The sequence below is a fragment of the Phyllobates terribilis genome, unplaced genomic scaffold, assembly GCF_046119375.1.
Source record: "Phyllobates terribilis strain yellow unplaced genomic scaffold, ASM4611937v1 Scaffold_7__3_contigs__length_470593459, whole genome shotgun sequence".
NCBI classification, from domain to species: Eukaryota; Metazoa; Chordata; class Amphibia; order Anura; family Dendrobatidae; genus Phyllobates; species Phyllobates terribilis.
Window position 1 is genome coordinate 462,647,783 of NW_027362767.1, and position 23,911 is coordinate 462,671,693.

Consider the following 23,911-nt stretch of genomic DNA (forward strand, 5'->3'; position numbering starts at 1 on the left):
CAACTTCTGTGGGTTGTAGAGTCCGTCTCATGCTACCACGAGTGTGAAAGCACAACCAAAATTCAAAAGTGACCAAAACATCATCCAGAAAGCATTGGTACTGAGATGTGGTCTGTGGTCCCCACCTGCAGAACCACTCCTTTATTGAGGGGGTCTTGATAATTGCCAATAATTTCCATCTATTGTCTATTCCATTTGCACAACAGCATGTGAAATTGATTGTCAATCAGTGTTGCTTCCTAAGTGGACAGTTTGATTTCACAGAAGTTTGATGTACTTGGAGCTATAATCTGTTGTTTAAGTGTTCACTTTATTTTTTTGAGCAGAGTATATTGTTACTAGTGATGAGCACAAGTGCTCGTTTCTTGAGTTTTCTGAGGGTGCTTGGGTATGCAGTGAGTATCCCGGGTTCTTGACTGACTGTAATGGGTGTTTGGCATTACAGATATTTTCTTAGAGGCTGTCTCTAGGACCCAGCGGCTACATTCCTCTGGCTAATTAAAATCCTGGCCTGGGTGTATAAATACCTGCTGTGTTCCAGAGAGAGGTGCCGGCGATATTCATTACTCCTTGTGAAGACTTTAGTAAGAGCAGTACTTCTTCCTCTCTGGTGTTGACGACGTGTGCGCAGTTGTCTGGAATCGTCTAAAGCTAAACAATTACCCTTTATTTGTCCTCCCTTGTTGTCTTTAGTGTCAGTGGGGATCGACTAGTGCTCATCTCCTCCCTTCCCTAGCCTGAGTCTTACGTCAGCGAAAGACAGGGCGACTAATGCATGCGGCGATTGGTGAAGAGCCAATATAGGGTCGTTAGGGGAGACAGGGTGACGCTAGACCAGCCTAGGAGGTCTCCACTCCCCCCTTTCCCTAGTGTCTGGGCTCCCTTTCCCTCTTCCTTTGTGTTGCACTAAGTCTTTCCCACACCTTGTGTGATAGTGACATGTTCGAGTCCCTGCGGCCGCATGTTTTGCAGCTGTTAGCCACAAAACATGCAAGATTGCCTGTGTTTGTCATGCAATCCCCACATGTTTTGTGACTGTCTAACAGCCACGGGGAAGTGAAGATCTCACTCGAGCACCCGCGATACTCGCTACATACCCGAGCACCCTCCGCAAACTCCAGTAACCAGCCCGTGTGCTCATCACTAATTGTTACAGTTTTGCCCTAATATTTTTTTTCACAATTGGGGTTAATCTATAAACACAAGTACATTTTCTGCAGACGTTTGTGTAGAAATCACATGAGATAATACGTACAAAGGTTCTGGGCTGTTTTACTATCCAGGACTCGCAGTTCCTTCACTTTCTTCTTGGCCATCACTGGTTTTCTTTCCTCCTCTTCTTCCAAAGCTTTCTTAACTGTAAGACAAGAGAAAATTTTCTTTCAATAAAGATGAGTACTTTTCATATACAGATTTCTACATCGAATGCATCTCACTGTGACCCCAACACTGATCGATGGACCTGCCATCCACACACGCAACATTTATCTGTTTTGATTAAATATTTTTACTCCTTTTTCTTTTTTCATTCATAGAAGAAATGTCAAAAACGATACAAAAAAAGCTCAAAATAGTAGACGACGAAAAGGAGAAAGTAAGAAAAATAAAGAAAAAGAACGTGCAATTGCAGAAATAAAAGAAGAGATAAAAACTGGAAATAAAAAGTAACAAAAAAAGGAGAGAAAAAAGGAAAAATGAAAATGATACAAAAAACAGAAATAAAGAAGAACGATACAACTGAGAACATGGAAAAGAGAGGAGAAAGTATGGAGCCAGAAGCGAGGAAGAGGTAGACAATGCTAGAGAAATAGTGAAGGAGTAAGAGGGACGGTGAGGAGAAGTGTTTTACTCGCTTTCTGTATTTGCGGCTTGTTGGATATAAAAACTGTCAATGTGACAAATTTATCGCAGCGGCTGATGCCGCATGACAAGTTTGTGTCTTTAGACATTTTTATCCATCACCTTTTGGTTGACTTACGTTCAGTCACAATTTTGGAGCATATAACACAGTTGAGGTCACATCCCCCTTTTTGAGCGAGATACAACCATTCTGCAACACAGAACACAAAAGTGTAAAACTAGATACAAGAAGATCTGTGTCCTGAGGCTTCACTGGTCCAGTGGCTCCTCTAACCGTGGACGCTCGCACTCCATCCGGATCGTTACATTGTTGGCTCTTCTAATTATTTGCACCATTACTGGAAGCTGGCGTCTCGCTGCTCTGCAGAATAAACCCATTCTCCGCTCGCACATTGTAGGAGGTGGATGGATGGGATTATGTCTCCATATCCTAACAATTATAAGTAAGAAAGAGCCGAAAGAAATAACAGTAATTCCTATTTCTGCAACAAAGGACGTTTCCACAAAGTGGCTTTGGCTCGAATATTGTTCTTGCTAAATGTGATATACTGAAAGAATATTAATAGAAAGGTTTAAAGAATGTGAGAAAAAGCCACTGACCAGGTATTATCATAGTTATCGGAAATGGTGAAGTAAAGCCACCGGCTAATCTCTATAAAGGGGTATTACATCAAGAAAACGCTATCACCTATCAGCAGGATGGGTGATACATGATAGGTGTTACACACCTGTCCCAGGTCTGGGCTCTACTCCCTAAACCCCGGTCCACTAAACTTTGTTGTACTCTACTTCAATGCTTCTAAACCACTGAGTTGCTCTATGCACCTTGACCTGTTCTCCTGCCTACCTGCAGTCTCCTGGATGTCTCCAGCTTGCCTGCGTTTTCCGGCATTCAAGCTGCCTACCTGCAGTCTCCCGTATGTCTCCAGCTTGCCTGCGGTTTCCAGCATTCAAGCTGCCTGTCTTCAGTCTCCTGGACATCTCCAGCTTGCCTGCGGTTTCCAGCATTCAAGCTGCCTGTCTGCAGTCTCCCGGATGTCTCCAGCTTGCCTGCGGTTTCCAGCATTCAAGCTGCCTGTCTTCAGTCTCCCGGACATCTCCAGCTTGCCTGCGGTTTTCGGCATTCAAGCTGCCTGTCTACAGTCTCCTGGACGTCTCCAGCTTGTCTGCGGTTTCCAGCATTCAAGCTGCCTGTCTGCACTCTCCCAGACGTCTCCAGCTTGCCTGCAGTTTCCAGCATTCAAGCTGCCTGTCTGCAGTCTCCCGGACATCTCCAGCTTGCCTGCAGTTTCCGCCATTCAAGCTGCCTACCTGCAGTCTCCCGGACATCTCCAGCTTGCCTGCGGTTTCCAGTATTCAAGCTGCCTGTCTTCAGTCTCCCGGACATCTCCAGCTTGCCTGCTGTTTCCGGCATTCAAGCTGCCTGTCTGCAGTCTCCTGGACGTCTCCAGCTTGTCTGCGGTTTCCAGTATTCAAGCTGCCTGTCTGCAGTCTCCCAGATGTCTCCAGCTTGACTGCGGTTTCCAGCATTCAAGCTGCCTACCTGCAGTCTCCCGGACATCTCCAGCTTGCCTGCGGTTTCCAGCATTCAAGCTGCCTGTCTTCAGTCTCCCGGACATCTCCAGCTTGCCTGCTGTTTCCGGCATTCAAGCTGCCTGTCTGCAGTCTCCTGGACGTCTCCAGCTTGTCTGCGGTTTCCAGCATTCAAGCTGCCTGTCTGCAGTCTCATGGATGTCTCCTGTCTGAGGTCTCCAGTCCCTCAGCGGTCCTTGTCCCACATGCCCCACCCATCTGCTGCACTGATGCCTGTGGTCCATGTTTCCACCTGGACCTCGGGCTTGGAGGATCCACCTCACCTGGGAGTTTAACAATAGATCATAGGGGGACAGACTGCTGAGGCCACCACCGGTCGCCAGAAATGGTGAGTTCTGCCCTCCCCCATTTATTGAAGCAGAGGTGGTTCTTTGGGGCAGATGGAGATCGCCGAGTACAGCGTTGACCTTTCTTCATCATTTCCATGGATAATATATGGAGTTGCATGATTGTCACTCCATGGATTTGAGGAGACCACCCAAATTTTACCTGGGAGTTTGGAGAGACCCCACTTTTTTGGTACTTTTCTCATAAAGCAGCGGTCACATTATTCCCTATGATATGTATTTGAGGTAAGAGCACATTTATATTCTGTAGACATTGCTTTCCTTGCAAATGACCTGTCCAAATCCTGCCGCCATCACCTTCGGCACCCGCCGGATGTTTCCACTCTGGACCCTTCTACTGGTATTTAAGGAGGAACCAGAAACTCTGACATCTGCAGCGGCACGACGAGTCCAAATGGAACAAGCTGCACATTATGGAGAAACAGTCATTTCAGGCCTTTAGGAAGTTAACAGCAAAAGTTGAGGAGCGAGTGATCAGTGTCTGATTTTTATGGCGCGGAGAGGAGCTCGCTAGGACTCGGCGTACTTCATCATTCTCTGCCTTATGACTAAGTGCGACAACGGAGCCGCCGCAGACATATAAAGAGGAATGACTTGCTCTTCAATTCCCTCCTGTGATCTCTGCAAGTAAAGAAAACAAGAAAACAGAAGAGTCGCGGTTAACTCTTCCGCTGCCGTACAGAAGGGCGGACTGCAACTGATGGAAAAAGGAAGATTGATTTCTGGGAGCAATGAAGCAACAACGGGCACACGGGTCAAACATGACATAAAGGGACCGCTGACCCCGAAATATCTGCTCCTTTGTGGCTGACGCTTGATATTATGTTGTCCCACTTTACATCACATGACCAGAGAGCTCAAATGTTGGCTGTCCCAAGACCATGGTGATGCCACTTCTGTGATCAGTGATGGGCGGGCATAAGTGCATGGCACGACGTGGCACCGGACCTTCAGAAAACCCTGAAATCCCAACACGTTACCGAATATTACAAATAATTCCTGAGGAAATGATAAATTGTCACATCCTCCCCACCAAGCTCCTATGGTCGGTCAACGATGGCTTTCTTTTCGCAGAATTTGCTGAATGTTCCTGTGATAATATAAAGACTCCATATATCTGTGAGTAATGAAGTCACAGACAGGAAAGCCTCGTCCATCAGGACCACCCGGGTGGAATGGCCCCCATAGTGTTAGACGTCACATAGGGGATCATGTCTGCCGCGGACACGCGGACAGTGCAGTATGGGCAGATAGTGCTGGACATGAAAGGACCCTACTGTGCTAGATGAAGAAACAGCCCCCCATAATTGGGACCCAGAACACGGGTGGAAGAGGCTTTTCCATTCCTACCCTACAATATGATCGTCTGCCTAAGAAAAGGGACAACAAAGGTAAAATGTTCAGGAGGGTTAATGACAAGAAGCATTAAGATACGTGTCCTGAACAATTACTACAGAAGAGAAATGTTTCCTAATCCCTCCTAATTGTGGCCGGACCTGGTGACCTGAGATCAGACACCTCACCCAGGGGCGAGCACCGGAGGTCAGGGCCGGCGATAAGGAGCCACGTGGACCAGAAGAGGACGGAGCGGCGCTGGGAACCGGAGGAGATGGGGACGGGGAGTAATCACACCCAGACACCACCTGACATACACAATTAGGAGGGAATAAGGAAATACATATGTGTAATGGAGGAATGAGGACAGAATGAGCCAGAGACTGAGGGTTGTCAACATACGTAGACTAAGTGCCAAGGGGGTGGGGTTGGTTGGGTTATTTTGCGTAGCATTGCATGTTTCACAAGAAGATCACATACGGCCACCAGACAGATTCTGGTCCTCCACTGAAGATGGACACCGTAGGTTTATACATCTCCCATTTAGCATATTAACGATGCAGCCCCGTGTACAAGAAGCCATCGCCAGTGAGAAGACCAAGAAGGAGGCAACAACCGGGGTCAGAGGAGACTCCTCCGGCTCCATGTGACGGCTCCATGAAAATGTCAGGAGATGTTATAGTCACATCAGGACACGACAGAATCTCATTATACAAAGCAACATTTAACCAGAACGGGCGGCCGCAGCCGCTAATAACCATTTCCAACAATAAAAGATGATCCCTTCCCTATGAAGAAGATCACACTGCAGACACCGAGGAGAATCCCCGGAGAAACATGGAGGCAGAAAACCGAAGAAAGATCTAAGAAAACGACAAGTACAGAACATGATGCAGAGAAGAACACAGAAGAGTCACAATGTAACCAGATAAAACCGCACAGGTGTAACAGCAAAACCAGGAGCAAAGCACACGGGGTACATAGTGTGCGGGTATATAGTGGGCGGGTATATAGCATGCAGGTATATAGTGTGCGGGTATATAGCGTGCAGGTATATAGTGTGCGGGTATATAGCGTGCGGGTATATAGTGTGCAGGTATATAGTGTGCGGGTATATAGCGTGCTAAACTAGACGGATTTATAGAGTTCAATAAATACCTGTCAGCAAAGGAAATAGTGTAATAGAAGATACAGTCGTGGCCAAAAGTATTGGCACCCCTGCAATTCTGTCAGATAATACTCAGTTTCTTCCTGAAAATGATTGCAATCACAAATTCTTTGGTCTTATTCTCTTCATTTAATTTGTCTTCAATGAAAAAAACACAAAAAGAATTGTCCTAAAGCCAAATTGGATATAATTCCACACCAAACATTAAAAAAGGGGGTGGACAAAAGTATTGGCACTGTTTGAAGAATCCTGTGATGCTTCTGTAATTGGTGTAATTAACAGCACCTGTAACTTACCTGTGGCACCTAACAGGTGTTGGCAATAACTAAATCACACTTGCAGCCAGTTAACATGGATTAAAGTTGCCTCAACCTCTGTCCTGTGTTCTTGTGTGACCACATTAAGCATGGAGAAAAGAAAGAAGACCAAAGAACTGTCTGAGGACTTGAGAAACCAAATTGTGAGGAAGCATGAGCAATCTCAAGGCTACAAGTCCATCTCCAAAGACCTGAATGTTCCTATGTCTTCCGTGCGCAGTGTCATCAAGAAGTGTAAAGCCCATGGTGCTGTGGCTAACCTCCCTAGATGTGGACGGAAAAGACGAGAGATTTCAACGCAAGATTGTGCGGATGGTGGATAAAGAACCTCGACTAACATCCAAACAAGTTCAAGCTGCCCTGCAGTCCGAGGGTACAACAGTGTCAACCCGTACTATCTGTCAGCGTCTGAATGAAAAGGGACTGTATGGTAGGATACCCAGGAAGACCCCACTTCTTACCCCGAGACATAAAAAAGCCTGGCTGGAGTTTGCCAAAACTTACCTGAGAAAGCCTAAAACGTTTTGGAAGAATGTTCTCTGGTCAGATGAGACAAAAGTAGAGCTTTATGGGAAAAAGCATCAACATAGAGTGTACAGGAAAAAAAAAGAGGCATTCAAAGAAAAGAACACGGTCCCTACAGTCAAACATGGCGGAGGTTCCCTGATGTTTTGGGGTTGCTTTGCTGCCTCTGGCACTGGACTGCTTGACCGTGTGCATGGCATTATGAAGTCTGAAGACTATCAACAAATTTTGCAGCATAATGTAGGGCCCAGTGTGAGAAAGCTGGGTCTCCCTCAGAGGTCATGGGTCTTCCAGCAGGACAATGACCCAAAACACACTTCCAAAAGCACTATAAAATGGTTTGAGAGAAAGCACTGGAGACTTCTAAGGTGGCCAGCAATGAGTCCAGACCTGAATCCCATAGAACACCTGTGGAGAGATCTCAAAATGGCAGTTTGGAGAAGGCACCCTTCAAATATCAGGGACCTGGAGCAGTTTGCCAAAGAAGAATGGTCTACAATTCCAGCAGAGCATTGTAAGAAACTCATTGACGGTTACCGGAAGCGGTTGTTCCCAGATATTTTGGCTAAAGGTTGTGCAACCAAGTATTAGGCTGAGGGTGCCAATACTTTTGTCTGTCCCATTTTTGGAGTTTTGTGTGAAATGATCAATGATTGGATTTTTGCTTCATTCTCTTTTGTGTTTTTTCCTTGCAAGCAAATTAAATGAAGAGAATAAGACCAAAGAATTTGTGATTGCAAGAAACGGAGGATTATCTGACAGAAATGCAGGGGTGCCAATACTTTTGGCCACCACTGTATATTAATGCACATAGGGGGCAGTATTATAGTAGTTATATTCTTGTACATAGGGGGCAGTATTATAGTAGTTATATTCTTGTACATAGGGGGCAGTATTATAGTAGTTATATTCTTGTACATAGGGGGCAGTATTATAGTAGTTATATTCTTGTACATAGGGGGCAGTATTATAGTAGTTATATTCTTGTACATAGGGGGCAGTATTATAGTAGTTATATTCTTGTACATAGGAGCAGTATTATAGTAGTTATATTCTTGTATATAGGAGCAGTATTATAGTAGTTATATTCTTGTACATAGGGGGCAGTATTATAGCAGTTATATTCTTGTACATAGGAGCAGTATTATAGTAGTTATATTCTCGTACATAGGGGCAGTATTATAGTAGTTATATTCTTGTACATAGGGGGCAGTATTATAGTAGTTATATTCTTGTACATAGGAGCAGTATTATAGTAGTTATATTCTTGTACATAGGGGGCAGTATTATAGCAGTTATATTCTTGTACATAGGAGCAGTATTATAGTAGTTATATTCTTGTACATAGGGGCAGTATTATAGTAGTTATATTCTTGTACATAGGGGGCAGTATTATAGTAGTTATATTCTTGTACATAGGGGCAGTATTATAGTAGTTATATTCTTGGATATAGGAGCAGTATTATAGTAGTTATATTCTTGTACATAGGGGGCAGTATTATAGTAGTTATATTCTTGTACATAGGAGCAGTATTATAGTAGTTATATTCTTGTACATAGGGGGCAGTATTATAGTAGTTATATTCTTATACATAGGGGGTAGTATTATAGTAATTATATTCTTGTACATAGGGGGCAGTATTATTGTAGTTATATTCTTGTACATAGGAGCAGTATTATAGTAGATATATTCTTGTACATAGGGGCAGTATTATAGTAGTTATATACTTGTACATAGGGAGCAGTATTATAGTAGTTATATTCTTGTACATAGGGGCAGTATTATAGTAGTTATATTCTTGTACATAGGGGGCAGTATTATAGTAGTTATATTCTTGTACATAGGGGCAGTATTATAGTAGTTATCTTCTTGTACATAGGGGGCAGTATTATAGTAGTTATATTCTTGTACATAGGAGGCAGTATTATAGTAGATATATTGTTGTACATAGGGAGCAGTATTATAGTAGTTATATTCTTGTACATAGGGGGCAGTATTATAGTAGTTATATTCTTGTACATAGGAGGCAGTATTATAGTAGATATATTCTTGTACATAGGGAGCAGTATTATAGTAGTTATATTCTTGTACATAGGGGGCAGTATTATAGTAGTTATATTCTTGTAAATAGGGAGCAGTATTATAGTAGTTATATTCTTGTACATAGGGGGCAGTATTATAGCAGTTATATTCCTGCACATATGGGGCAGTATTATAGTAGTTATATTCTTGTACATAGGAGCAGTATTATAGTAGTTATATTCTTGTACATAGGAGCAGTATTATAGTAGTTATATTCTTGTACATAGGGACAGTATTATAGTAGATATATTCTTGTACATAGGGAGCAGTATTATAGTAGTTATATTATTGTACATAGGGGGCAGTATTATAGTAGTTATATTCTTGTACATAGGGACAGTATTATAGTAGATATATTCTTGTACATAGGGAGCAGTATTATAGTAGTTATATTCTTGTACATAGGGGCAGTATTATAGTAGTTATATTCTTGTACATAGGGACAGTATTATAGTAGATATATTCTTGTACATAGGGAGCAGTATTATAGTAGTTATCTTCTTGTACATGGGGGGCAGTATTATAGTAGTTATATTCTTGTACATAGGAGGCAGTATTATAGTAGATATATTCTTGTACATAGGGAGCAGTATTATAGTAGTTATATTCTTGTACATAGGGAGCAGTATTATAGTAGTTATATTCTTGTATATAGGGGGCAGTATTATAGCAGTTATATTCCTGCACATATGGGGCAGTATTATAGTAGTTATATTCTTGTACATAGGGGGCAGTATTATAGCAGTTATATTCCTGCACATATGGGGCAGTATTATAGTAGATATATTCTTGTACATAGGCACAGTATTATAGTAGATATAATCTTGTACATAGGGAGCTGTATTATAGTAGTTATATTCTTGTACATAGGGGGCAGTATTATAGTAGTTATATTCTTGTACATAGGGACAGTATTATAGTAGATATATTCTTGTACATAGGGAGCAGTATTATAGTAGTTATATTCTTGTACATAGGGGGCAGTATTATAGCAGTTATATTCCTGCACATATGGGGCAGTATTATAGTAGTTATATTCTTGTACATAGGAGCAGTATTATAGTAGTTATATTCTTGTACATAGGAGCAGTATTATAGTAGTTATATTCTTGTACATAGGGACAGTATTATAGTAGATATATTCTTGTACATAGGGAGCAGTATTATAGTAGTTATATTCTTGTACATAGGGGGCAGTATTATAGTAGTTATATTCTTGTACATAGGGACAGTATTATAGTAGATATATTCTTGTACATAGGGACAGTATTATAGTAGATATATTCTTGTACATAGGGAGCAGTATTATAGTAGTTATATTCTTGTACATAGGGGGCAGTGTTATAGTAGTTATATTCTTGTACATAGGAGCAGTATTATAGTAGTTATATTCTTGTACATAGCAGCAGTATTATAGTAGTTATATTCTTGTAAATAGGAGCAGTATTATAGTAGTTATATTCTTGTAAATAGGAGCAGTATTATAGTAATTATATTCTTGTACATAGCAGCAGTATTATAGTAATTATATTCTTGTACATAGGGGCAGTATTATAGTAGTTATATTCTTGTACATAGAGGGCAGTATTATAGTAGTTATATTCTTGTACATAGGGACAGTATTATAGTAGTTATATTCTTGTACATAGGGGCAGTATTATAGTAGTTATATTCTTGTACATAGGAGGCAGTATTATAGTAGTTATATTCTTGTACATAGGGAGCAGTATTATAGTAGTTATATTCTTGTACATAGGGAGCAGTATTATAGTAGTTATATTCTTGTACATAGGGGGCAGTATTATAGCAGTTATATTCCTGCACATATGGGGCAGTATTATAGTAGTTATATTCTTGTACATAGGAGCAGTATTATAGTAGTTATATTCTTGTACATAGGAGCAGTATTATAGTAGATATATTCTTGTACATAGGGAGCAGTATTATAGTAGTTATATTCTTGTACATAGGGGGCAGTATTATAGTAGTTATATTCTTGTACATAGGAGCAGTATTATAGTAGTTATATTCTTGTACATAGGGGGCAGTATTATAGTAGTTATATTCTTATACATAGGGGGTAGTATTATAGTAATTATATTCTTGTACATAGGGGGCAGTATTATTGTAGTTATATTCTTGTACATAGGAGCAGTATTATAGTAGATATATTCTTGTACATAGGGGCAGTATTATAGTAGTTATATACTTGTACATAGGGAGCAGTATTATAGTAGTTATATTCTTGTACATAGGGGCAGTATTATAGTAGTTATATTCTTGTACATAGGGGGCAGTATTATAGTAGTTATATTCTTGTACATAGGGGCAGTATTATAGTAGTTATCTTCTTGTACATAGGGGGCAGTATTATAGTAGTTATATTCTTGTACATAGGAGGCAGTATTATAGTAGATATATTGTTGTACATAGGGAGCAGTATTATAGTAGTTATATTCTTGTACATAGGGGGCAGTATTATAGTAGTTATATTCTTGTACATAGGAGGCAGTATTATAGTAGATATATTCTTGTACATAGGGAGCAGTATTATAGTAGTTATATTCTTGTACATAGGGGGCAGTATTATAGTAGTTATATTCTTGTAAATAGGGAGCAGTATTATAGTAGTTATATTCTTGTACATAGGGGGCAGTATTATAGCAGTTATATTCCTGCACATATGGGGCAGTATTATAGTAGTTATATTCTTGTACATAGGAGCAGTATTATAGTAGTTATATTCTTGTACATAGGAGCAGTATTATAGTAGTTATATTCTTGTACATAGGGACAGTATTATAGTAGATATATTCTTGTACATAGGGAGCAGTATTATAGTAGTTATATTATTGTACATAGGGGGCAGTATTATAGTAGTTATATTCTTGTACATAGGGACAGTATTATAGTAGATATATTCTTGTACATAGGGAGCAGTATTATAGTAGTTATATTCTTGTACATAGGGGCAGTATTATAGTAGTTATATTCTTGTACATAGGGACAGTATTATAGTAGATATATTCTTGTACATAGGGAGCAGTATTATAGTAGTTATCTTCTTGTACATAGGGGGCAGTATTATAGTAGTTATATTCTTGTACATAGGAGGCAGTATTATAGTAGATATATTCTTGTACATAGGGAGCAGTATTATAGTAGTTATATTCTTGTACATAGGGAGCAGTATTATAGTAGTTATATTCTTGTATATAGGGGGCAGTATTATAGCAGTTATATTCCTGCACATATGGGGCAGTATTATAGTAGTTATATTCTTGTACATAGGGGGCAGTATTATAGCAGTTATATTCCTGCACATATGGGGCAGTATTATAGTAGATATATTCTTGTACATAGGCACAGTATTATAGTAGATATAATCTTGTACATAGGGAGCTGTATTATAGTAGTTATATTCTTGTACATAGGGGGCAGTATTATAGTAGTTATATTCTTGTACATAGGGACAGTATTATAGTAGATATATTCTTGTACATAGGGAGCAGTATTATAGTAGTTATATTCTTGTACATAGGGGGCAGTATTATAGCAGTTATATTCCTGCACATATGGGGCAGTATTATAGTAGTTATATTCTTGTACATAGGAGCAGTATTATAGTAGTTATATTCTTGTACATAGGAGCAGTATTATAGTAGTTATATTCTTGTACATAGGGACAGTATTATAGTAGATATATTCTTGTACATAGGGAGCAGTATTATAGTAGTTATATTCTTGTACATAGGGGGCAGTATTATAGTAGTTATATTCTTGTACATAGGGACAGTATTATAGTAGATATATTCTTGTACATAGGGACAGTATTATAGTAGATATATTCTTGTACATAGGGAGCAGTATTATAGTAGTTATATTCTTGTACATAGGGGGCAGTGTTATAGTAGTTATATTCTTGTACATAGGAGCAGTATTATAGTAGTTATATTCTTGTACATAGCAGCAGTATTATAGTAGTTATATTCTTGTAAATAGGAGCAGTATTATAGTAGTTATATTCTTGTAAATAGGAGCAGTATTATAGTAATTATATTCTTGTACATAGCAGCAGTATTATAGTAATTATATTCTTGTACATAGGGGCAGTATTATAGTAGTTATATTCTTGTACATAGAGGGCAGTATTATAGTAGTTATATTCTTGTACATAGGGACAGTATTATAGTAGTTATATTCTTGTACATAGGGGCAGTATTATAGTAGTTATATTCTTGTACATAGGAGGCAGTATTATAGTAGTTATATTCTTGTACATAGGGAGCAGTATTATAGTAGTTATATTCTTGTACATAGGGAGCAGTATTATAGTAGTTATATTCTTGTACATAGGGGGCAGTATTATAGCAGTTATATTCCTGCACATATGGGGCAGTATTATAGTAGTTATATTCTTGTACATAGGAGCAGTATTATAGTAGTTATATTCTTGTACATAGGAGCAGTATTATAGTAGATATATTCTTGTACATAGGGAGCAGTATTATAGTAGTTATATTCTTGTACATAGGGGGCAGTATTATAGTAGTTATATTCTTGTACATAGGGACAGTATTATAGGAGATATATTCTTGTACATAGGGAGCAGTATTATAGTAGTCATATTCTTGTACATAGGGGGCAGTATTATAGTAGTTATATTCTTGTACATAGGGACAGTATTATAGTAGATATATTCTTGTACATAGGGAGCAGTATTATAGTAGTTATATTCTTGTAGATAGGGGGCAGTATTATAGTAGTTATATTCTTGTACATAGGGACAGTATTATAGTAGATATATTCTTGTACATAGGGAGCAGTATTATAGTAGTTATATTCTTGTACATAGGGGGCAGTATTATAGTAGTTATATTCTTGTACATAGGAGCAGTATTATAGTAGTTATATTCTTGTACATAGGAGCAGTATTATAGTAGTTATATTCTTGTAAATAGGAGCAGTATTATAGTAGTTATATTCTTGTAAATAGGAGCAGTATTATAGTAGTTATATTCTTGTACATAGCAGCAGTATTATAGTAGTTATATTCTTGTACATAGGGGCAGTATTATAGTAGTTATATTATTGTACATAGAGGGCAGTATTAAAGTAGTTATATTCTTGTACATAGGGACAGTATTATAGTAGTTATATTCTTGTACATAGGGGCAGTATTATAGTAGTTATATTCTTGTACATAGGAGGCAGTATTATAGTAGTTATATTCTTGTAGATAGGGGGCAGTATTATAGTAGTTATATTCTTGTACATAGGAGGCAGTATTATAGTAGATATATTCTTGTACATAGGGGCAGTATTATAGTAGTTATATTCTTGTACATAGGAGCAGTATTATAGTAGTTATATTCTTGTACATAGGAGGCAGTATTATAGTAGTTATATTCTTGTACATAGGGGCAGTATTATAGTAGTTATATTCTTGTACATAGGAGCAGTATTATAGTAGTTATATTCTTGTACATAGGGGGCAGTATTATAGTAGATATATCCTTGTACATAGGGAGCAGTATTATAGTAGTTATATTCTTGTACATAGGAGGCAGTATTATAGTAGATATATTCTTGTACATAGGGAGCAGTATTATAGTAGTTATATTCTTGTACATAGGGAGCAGTATTATAGTAGTTATATTCTTGTACATAGGGGGCAGTATTATAGCAGTTATATTCCTGCACATATGGGGCAGTATTATAGTAGTTATATTCTTGTACATAGGAGCAGTATTATAGTAGTTATATTCTTGTACATAGGAGCAGTATTATAGTAGATATATTCTTGTACATAGGGAGCAGTATTATAGTAGTAATATTCTTGTACATAGGGGGCAGTATTATAGTAGTTATATTCTTGTACATAGGGACAGTATTATAGTAGATATATTCTTGTACATAGGGAGCAGTATTATAGTAGTTATATTCTTGTACATAGGGGGCAGTATTATAGTAGTTATATTCTTGTACATAGGGACAGTATTATAGTAGTTATATTCTTGTACATAGGGAGCAGTATTATAGTAGTTATATTCTTGTACATAGGGGGCAGTATTATAGTAGTTATATTCTTGTACATAGGAGCAGTATTATAGTAGTTATATTCTTGTACATAGCAGCAGTATTATAGTAGTTATATTCTTGTACATAGGGGCAGTATTATAGTAGTTATATTCTTGTACATAGGGGGCAGTATTATAGTAGTTATATTCTTGTACATAGGGGGCAGTATTATAGTAGTTATATTCTTGTACATAGGAGCAGTATTATAGTAGTTATATTCTTGTACATAGGGGCAGTATTATAGTAGTTATATTCTTGTACACAGGAGCAGTATTATAGTAGTTATATTCTTGTATATAGGAGGCAGTATTATAGTAGTTATATTCTTGTACATAGGAGCAGTATTATAGTAGTTATATTCTTGTACATAGGGGCAGTATTATAGTAGTTATATTCTTGTACATAGGAGCAGTATTATAGTAGTTATATTCTTGTACATAGGAGCAGTACTATAGCAGTTATATTCTTGTACATAGGAGCAGTATTATAATAGTTATATTCTTGTACATAGGGGGCAGTATTATAGTAGTTATATTCTTGTACATAGGGGCAGTATTATAGTAGTTATATTCTTGTACATAGGAGTAGTATTATAGCAGTTATATTCTTGTACATAGGGGCAGTATTATAATAGTTATATTCTTGTACATAGGAGCAGTATTATAGTAGTTATATTCTTGTACATAGAGGGCAGTATTATAGTAGTTATATTCTTGTACATAGGGGCAGTATTATAGTAGTTATATTCTTGTACATAGGGGGCAGTATTATAGTAGTTATATTCTTGTACATAGGGGCAGTATTATAGTAGCTATATTCTTGTACATAGGAGTAGTATTATAGCAGTTATATTCTTGTACATAGGGGCAGTATTATAATAGTTCTATTCTTGTACATAGGAGCAGTATTATAGTAGTTATATTCTTGTATATAGGGGGCAGTATTATAGTAGTTATATTCTTGTACATAGGGGCAGTATTATAGTAGTTATATTCTTGTACATAGGGGCAGTATTATAGTAGTTATATTCTTGTACATAGGGAGCAGTATTATAGTAGTTATATTCTTTACATAGGAGTAGTATTATAGCAGTTATATTCTTGTACATAGGGGCAGTATTATAATAGTTATATTCTTGTACATAGGGGCAGTATTATAGTAGTTATATTCTTGTACATAGGAGTAGTATTAGAGCAGTTATATTCTTGTACATAGGGGCAGTATTATAATAGTTATATTCTTGTACATAGGGGGCAGTATTATAGTAGTTATATTCTTGTACATTGGGAGCAGTATTATAGTAGTTATATTCTTGTACATGGGGCAGTATTATAGTAGTTATATTCTTGTACATAGTGGGCAGTATTATAGTAGTTATATTCTTGTACATAGTGGGCAGTATTATAGTAGTTATATTCTTGTACATAGGAGCAGTATTATAATAGTTATATTCTTGTACATAGGGGGCAGTATTATAGTAGTTATATTCTTGTACATAGGGGCAGTATTATAGTAGTTATATTCTTGTACATAGGAGTAGTATTATAGCAGTTATATTCTTGTACATAGGGGCAGTATTATAATAGTTATATTCTTGTACATAGGAGCAGTATTATAGTAGTTATATTCTTGTACATAGAGGGCAGTATTATAGTAGTTATATTCTTGTACATAGGGGCAGTATTATAGTAGTTATATTCTTGTACATAGGGGGCAGTATTATAGTAGTTATATTCTTGTACATAGGGGCAGTATTATAGTAGCTATATTCTTGTACATAGGAGTAGTATTATAGCAGTTATATTCTTGTACATAGGGGCAGTATTATAATAGTTCTATTCTTGTACATAGGAGCAGTATTATAGTAGTTATATTCTTGTATATAGGGGGCAGTATTATAGTAGTTATATTCTTGTACATAGCGGCAGTATTATAGTAGTTATATTCTTGTACATAGGGGGCAGTATTATAGTAGTTATATTCTTGTACATAGGGGCAGTATTATAGTAGTTATATTCTTTACATAGGAGTAGTATTATAGCAGTTATATTCTTGTACATAGGGGCAGTATTATAATAGTTATATTCTTGTACATAGGGGCAGTATTATAGTAGTTATATTCTTGTACATAGGAGTAGTATTAGAGCAGTTATATTCTTGTACATAGGGGCAGTATTATAATAGTTATATTCTTGTACATAGGGGGCAGTATTATAGTAGTTATATTCTTGTACATTGGGAGCAGTATTATAGTAGTTATATTCTTGTACATGGGGCAGTATTATAGTAGTTATATTCTTGTACATAGTGGGCAGTATTATAGTAGTTATATTCTTGTACATAGTGGGCAGTATTATAGTAGTTATATTCTTGTACATGGGGGCAGTATTATAGTAGTTGTATTTCTGTACATAGGGGGCAGTATTATAGTAGTTATATTCTTGTACATAGGGGCAGTATTATAGTAGTTATATTCTTGTACATAGTGGGCAGTATTATAGTAGTTATAGTCTTGTACATAGGGGGCAGTATTATAGTAGTTATATTCTTGTACATAGGGGCAGTATTATAGTAGTTATATTCTTGTACATAGGGAGCAGTATTATAGTAGTTATATTCTTGTACATAGGGGCAGTATTATAATAGTTATATTCTTGTACATAGGAGCAGTATTATAATAGTTATATTCTTGTACATAGGGGGCAGTATTATAATAGTTATATTCTTGTACATAGGAGCAGTATTATAATAGTTATATTCTTGTACATAGGGGACAGTATTATAGTAGTTATATTCTTGTACATAGGGGGCAGTATTATAGTAGTTATATTCTTGTACATAGGAGGCAGTATTATAGTAGATATATTCTTGTACATAGGGAGCAGTATTATAGTAGTTATATTCTTGTACATAGGGAGCAGTATTATAGTAGTTATATTCTTGTACATAGGGGGCAGTATTATAGCAGTTATATTCCTGCACATATGGGGCAGTATTATAGTAGTTATATTCTTGTACATAGGAGCAGTATTATAGTAGTTATATTCTTGTACATAGGAGCAGTATTATAGTAGATATATTCTTGTACATAGGGAGCAGTATTATAGTAGTTATATTCTTGTACATAGGGGGCAGTATTATAGTAGTTATATTCTTGTACATAGGGACAGTATTATAGGAGATATATTCTTGTACATAGGGAGCAGTATTATAGTAGTCATATTCTTGTACATAGGGGGCAGTATTATAGTAGTTATATTCTTGTACATAGGGACAGTATTATAGTAGATATATTCTTGTACATAGGGAGCAGTATTATAGTAGTTATATTCTTGTAGATAGGGGGCAGTATTATAGTAGTTATATTCTTGTACATAGGGACAGTATTATAGTAGATATATTCTTGTACATAGGGAGCAGTATTATAGTAGTTATATTCTTGTACATAGGGGGCAGTATTATAGTAGTTATATTCTTGTACATAGGAGCAGTATTATAGTAGTTATATTCTTGTACATAGGAGCAGTATTATAGTAGTTATATTCTTGTAAATAGGAGCAGTATTATAGTAGTTATATTCTTGTAAATAGGAGCAGTATTATAGTAGTTATATTCTTGTACATAGCAGCAGTATTATAGTAGTTATATTCTTGTACATAGGGGCAGTATTATAGTAGTTATATTATTGTACATAGAGGGCAGTATTAAAGTAGTTATATTCTTGTACATAGGGACAGTATTATAGTAGTTATATTCTTGTACATAGGGGCAGTATTATAGTAGTTATATTCTTGTACATAGGAGGCAGTATTATAGTAGTTATATTCTTGCACATAGGAGCAGTATTATAGTAGTTATATTCTTGTACATAGTAGCAGTATTATAGTAGTTATATTCTTGTACATAGGGGGCAGTATTATAGTAGTTATATTCTTGTACATAGGAGGCAGTATTATAGTAGATATATTCTTGTACATAGGGGCAGTATTATAGTAGTTATATTCTTGTACATAGGAGCAGTATTATAGTAGTTATATTCTTGTACATAGGAGGCAGTATTATAGTAGTTATATTCTTGTACATAGGGGCAGTATTATAGTAGTTATATTCTTGTACATAGGAGCAGTATTATAGTAGTTATATTCTTGTACATAGGGGGCAGTATTATAGTAGATATATCCTTGTACATAGGGAGCAGTATTATAGTAGTTATATTCTTGTACATAGGAGGCAGTATTATAGTAGATATATTCTTGTACATAGGGAGCAGTATTATAGTAGTTATATTCTTGTACATAGGGAGCAGTATTATAGTAGTTATATTCTTGTACATAGGGGGCAGTATTATAGCAGTTATATTCCTGCACATATGGGGCAGTATTATAGTAGTTATATTCTTGTACATAGGAGCAGTATTATAGTAGTTATATTCTTGTACATAGGAGCAGTATTATAGTAGATATATTCTTGTACATAGGGAGCAGTATTATAGTAGTAATATTCTTGTACATAGGGGGCAGTATTATAGTAGTTATATTCTTGTACATAGGGACAGTATTATAGTAGATATATTCTTGTACATAGGGAGCAGTATTATAGTAGTTATATTCTTGTACATAGGGGGCAGTATTATAGTAGTTATATTCTTGTACATAGGGACAGTATTATAGTAGTTATATTCTTGTACATAGGGAGCAGTATTATAGTAGTTATATTCTTGTACATAGGGGGCAGTATTATAGTAGTTATATTCTTGTACATAGGAGCAGTATTATAGTAGTTATATTCTTGTACATAGCAGCAGTATTATAGTAGTTATATTCTTGTACATAGGGGCAGTATTATAGTAGTTATATTCTTGTACATAGGGGGCAGTATTATAGTAGTTATATTCTTGTACATAGGGGGCAGTATTATAGTAGTTATATTCTTGTACATAGGAGCAGTATTATAGTAGTTATATTCTTGTACATAGGGGCAGTATTATAGTAGTTATATTCTTGTACACAGGAGCAGTATTATAGTAGTTATATTCTTGTATATAGGAGGCAGTATTATAGTAGTTATATTCTTGTACATAGGAGCAGTATTATAGTAGTTATATTCTTGTACATAGGGGCAGTATTATAGTAGTTATATTCTTGTACATAGGAGCAGTATTATAGTAGTTATATTCTTGTACATAGGAGCAGTACTATAGCAGTTATATTCTTGTACATAGGAGCAGTATTATAATAGTTATATTCTTGTACATAGGGGGCAGTATTATAGTAGTTATATTCTTGTACATAGGTGCAGTATTATAGTAGTTATATTCTTGTACATAGGAGTAGTATTATAGCAGTTATATTCTTGTACATAGGGGCAGTATTATAATAGTTATATTCTTGTACATAGGAGCAGTATTATAGTAGTTATATTCTTGTACATAGAGGGCAGTATTATAGTAGTTATATTCTTGTACATAGGGGCAGTATTATAGTAGTTATATTCTTGTACATAGGGGGCAGTATTATAGTAGTTATATTCTTGTACATAGGGGCAGTATTATAGTAGCTATATTCTTGTACATAGGAGTAGTATTATAGCAGTTATATTCTTGTACATAGGGGCAGTATTATAATAGTTCTATTCTTGTACATAGGAGCAGTATTATAGTAGTTATATTCTTGTATATAGGGGGCAGTATTATAGTAGTTATATTCTTGTACATAGGGGCAGTATTATAGTAGTTATATTCTTGTACATAGGGGCAGTATTATAGTAGTTATATTCTTGTACATAGGGAGCAGTATTATAGTAGTTATATTCTTTACATAGGAGTAGTATTATAGCAGTTATATTCTTGTACATAGGGGCAGTATTATAATAGTTATATTCTTGTACATAGGGGCAGTATTATAGTAGTTATATTCTTGTACATAGGAGTAGTATTAGAGCAGTTATATTCTTGTACATAGGGGCAGTATTATAATAGTTATATTCTTGTACATAGGGGGCAGTATTATAGTAGTTATATTCTTGTACATTGGGAGCAGTATTATAGTAGTTATATTCTTGTACATGGGGCAGTATTATAGTAGTTATATTCTTGTACATAGTGGGCAGTATTATAGTAGTTATATTCTTGTACATAGTGGGCAGTATTATAGTAGTTATATTCTTGTACATAGGAGCAGTATTATAATAGTTATATTCTTGTACATAGGGGGCAGTATTATAGTAGTTATATTCTTGTACATAGGGGCAGTATTATAGTAGTTATATTCTTGTACATAGGAGTAGTATTATAGCAGTTATATTCTTGTACATAGGGGCAGTATTATAATAGTTATATTCTTGTACATAGGAGCAGTATTATAGTAGTTATATTCTTGTACATAGAGGGCAGTATTATAGTAGTTATATTCTTGTACATAGGGGCAGTATTATAGTAGTTATATTCTTGTACATAGGGGGCAGTATTATAGTAGTTATATTCTTGTACATAGGGGCAGTATTATAGTAGCTATATTCTTGTACATAGGAGTAGTATTATAGCAGTTATATTCTTGTACATAGGGGCAGTATTATAATAGTTCTATTCTTGTACATAGGAGCAGTATTATAGTAGTTATATTCTTGTATATAGGGGGCAGTATTATAGTAGTTATATTCTTGTACATAGGGGCAGTATTATAGTAGTTATATTCTTGTACATAGGGGCAGTATTATAGTAGTTATATTCTTGTACATAGGGAGCAGTATTATAGTAGTTATATTCTTTACATAGGAGTAGTATTATAGCAGTTATATTCTTGTACATAGGGGCAGTATTATAATAGTTATATTCTTGTACATAGGGGCAGTATTATAGTAGTTATATTCTTGTACATAGGAGTAGTATTAGAGCAGTTATATTCTTGTACATAGGGGCAGTATTATAATAGTTATATTCTTGTACATAGGGGGCAGTATTATAGTAGTTATATTCTTGTACATTGGGAGCAGTATTATAGTAGTTATATTCTTGTACATGGGGCAGTATTATAGTAGTTATATTCTTGTACATAGTGGGCAGTATTATAGTAGTTATATTCTTGTACATAGTGGGCAGTATTATAGTAGTTATATTCTTGTACATAGGAGCAGTATTATAATAGTTATATTCTTGTACATAGGGGGCAGTATTATAGTAGTTATATTCTTGTACATAGGGGCAGTATTATAGTAGTTATATTCTTGTACATAGGAGTAGTATTATAGCAGTTATATTCTTGTACATAGGGGCAGTATTATAATAGTTATATTCTTGTACATAGGAGCAGTATTATAGTAGTTATATTCTTGTACATAGAGGGCAGTATTATAGTAGTTATATTCTTGTACATAGGGGCAGTATTATAGTAGTTATATTATTGTACATAGGGGGCAGTATTATAGTAGTTATATTCTTGTACATAGGGGCAGTATTATAGTAGCTATATTCTTGTACATAGGAGTAGTATTATAGCAGTTATATTCTTGTACATAGGGGCAGTATTATAATAGTTCTATTCTTGTACATAGGAGCAGTATTATAGTAGTTATATTCTTGTATATAGGGGGCAGTATTATAGTAGTTATATTCTTGTACATAGCGGCAGTATTATAGTAGTTATATTCTTGTACATAGGGGGCAGTATTATAGTAGTTATATTCTTGTACATAGGGGCAGTATTATAGTAGTTATATTCTTTACATAGGAGTAGTATTATAGCAGTTATATTCTTGTACATAGGGGCAGTATTATAATAGTTATATTCTTGTACATACTGGCAGTATTATAGTAGTTATATTCTTGTACATAGGAGTAGTATTAGAGCAGTTATATTCTTGTACATAGGGGCAGTATTATAATAGTTATATTCTTGTACATAGGGGGCAGTATTATAGTAGTTATATTCTTGTACATTGGGAGCAGTATTATAGTAGTTATATTCTTGTACATGGGGCAGTATTATAGTAGTTATATTCTTGTACATAGTGGGCAGTATTATAGTAGTTATATTCTTGTACATAGTGGGCAGTATTATAGTAGTTATATTCTTGTACATGGGGGCAGTATTATAGTAGTTGTATTTCTGTACATAGGGGGCAGTATTATAGTAGTTATATTCTTGTACATAGGGGCAGTATTATAGTAGTTATATTCTTGTACATAGTGGGCAGTATTATAGTAGTTATAGTCTTGTACATAGGGGGCAGTATTATAGTAGTTATATTCTTGTACATAGGGGCAGTATTATAGTAGTTATATTCTTGTACATAGGGAGCAGTATTATAGTAGTTATATTCTTGTACATAGGGGCAGTATTATAATAGTTATATTCTTGTACATAGGAGCAGTATTATAATAGTTATATTCTTGTACATAGGGGGCAGTATTATAATAGTTATATTCTTGTACATAGGAGCAGTATTATAATAGTTATATTCTTGTACATAGGGGACAGTATTATAGTAGTTATATTCTTGTACATAGGGGGCAGTATTATAGTAGTTATATTCTTGTACATAGGAGGCAGTATTATAGTAGATATATTCTTGTACATAGGGAGCAGTATTATAGTAGTTATATTCT

At 35.9% G+C, this 23,911-nt stretch overlaps 1 protein-coding gene across 3 annotated transcripts in view; it reads right to left on the bottom strand.

The window, feature by feature from the left end:
- Window positions 1–23,911, bottom strand: part of DIAPH2 (diaphanous related formin 2) — a 2,453,123-nt gene that overhangs the window by 1,147,936 nt on the left and 1,281,276 nt on the right. For all 3 annotated transcript variants that reach the window (XM_073642200.1, XM_073642202.1, XM_073642201.1), the window contains one exon: window positions 1,256–1,357. In XM_073642200.1, the coding sequence (XP_073498301.1) occupies window positions 1,256–1,357 (102 nt within the window). The remainder of the gene's footprint in view (window positions 1–1,255; window positions 1,358–23,911) is intronic.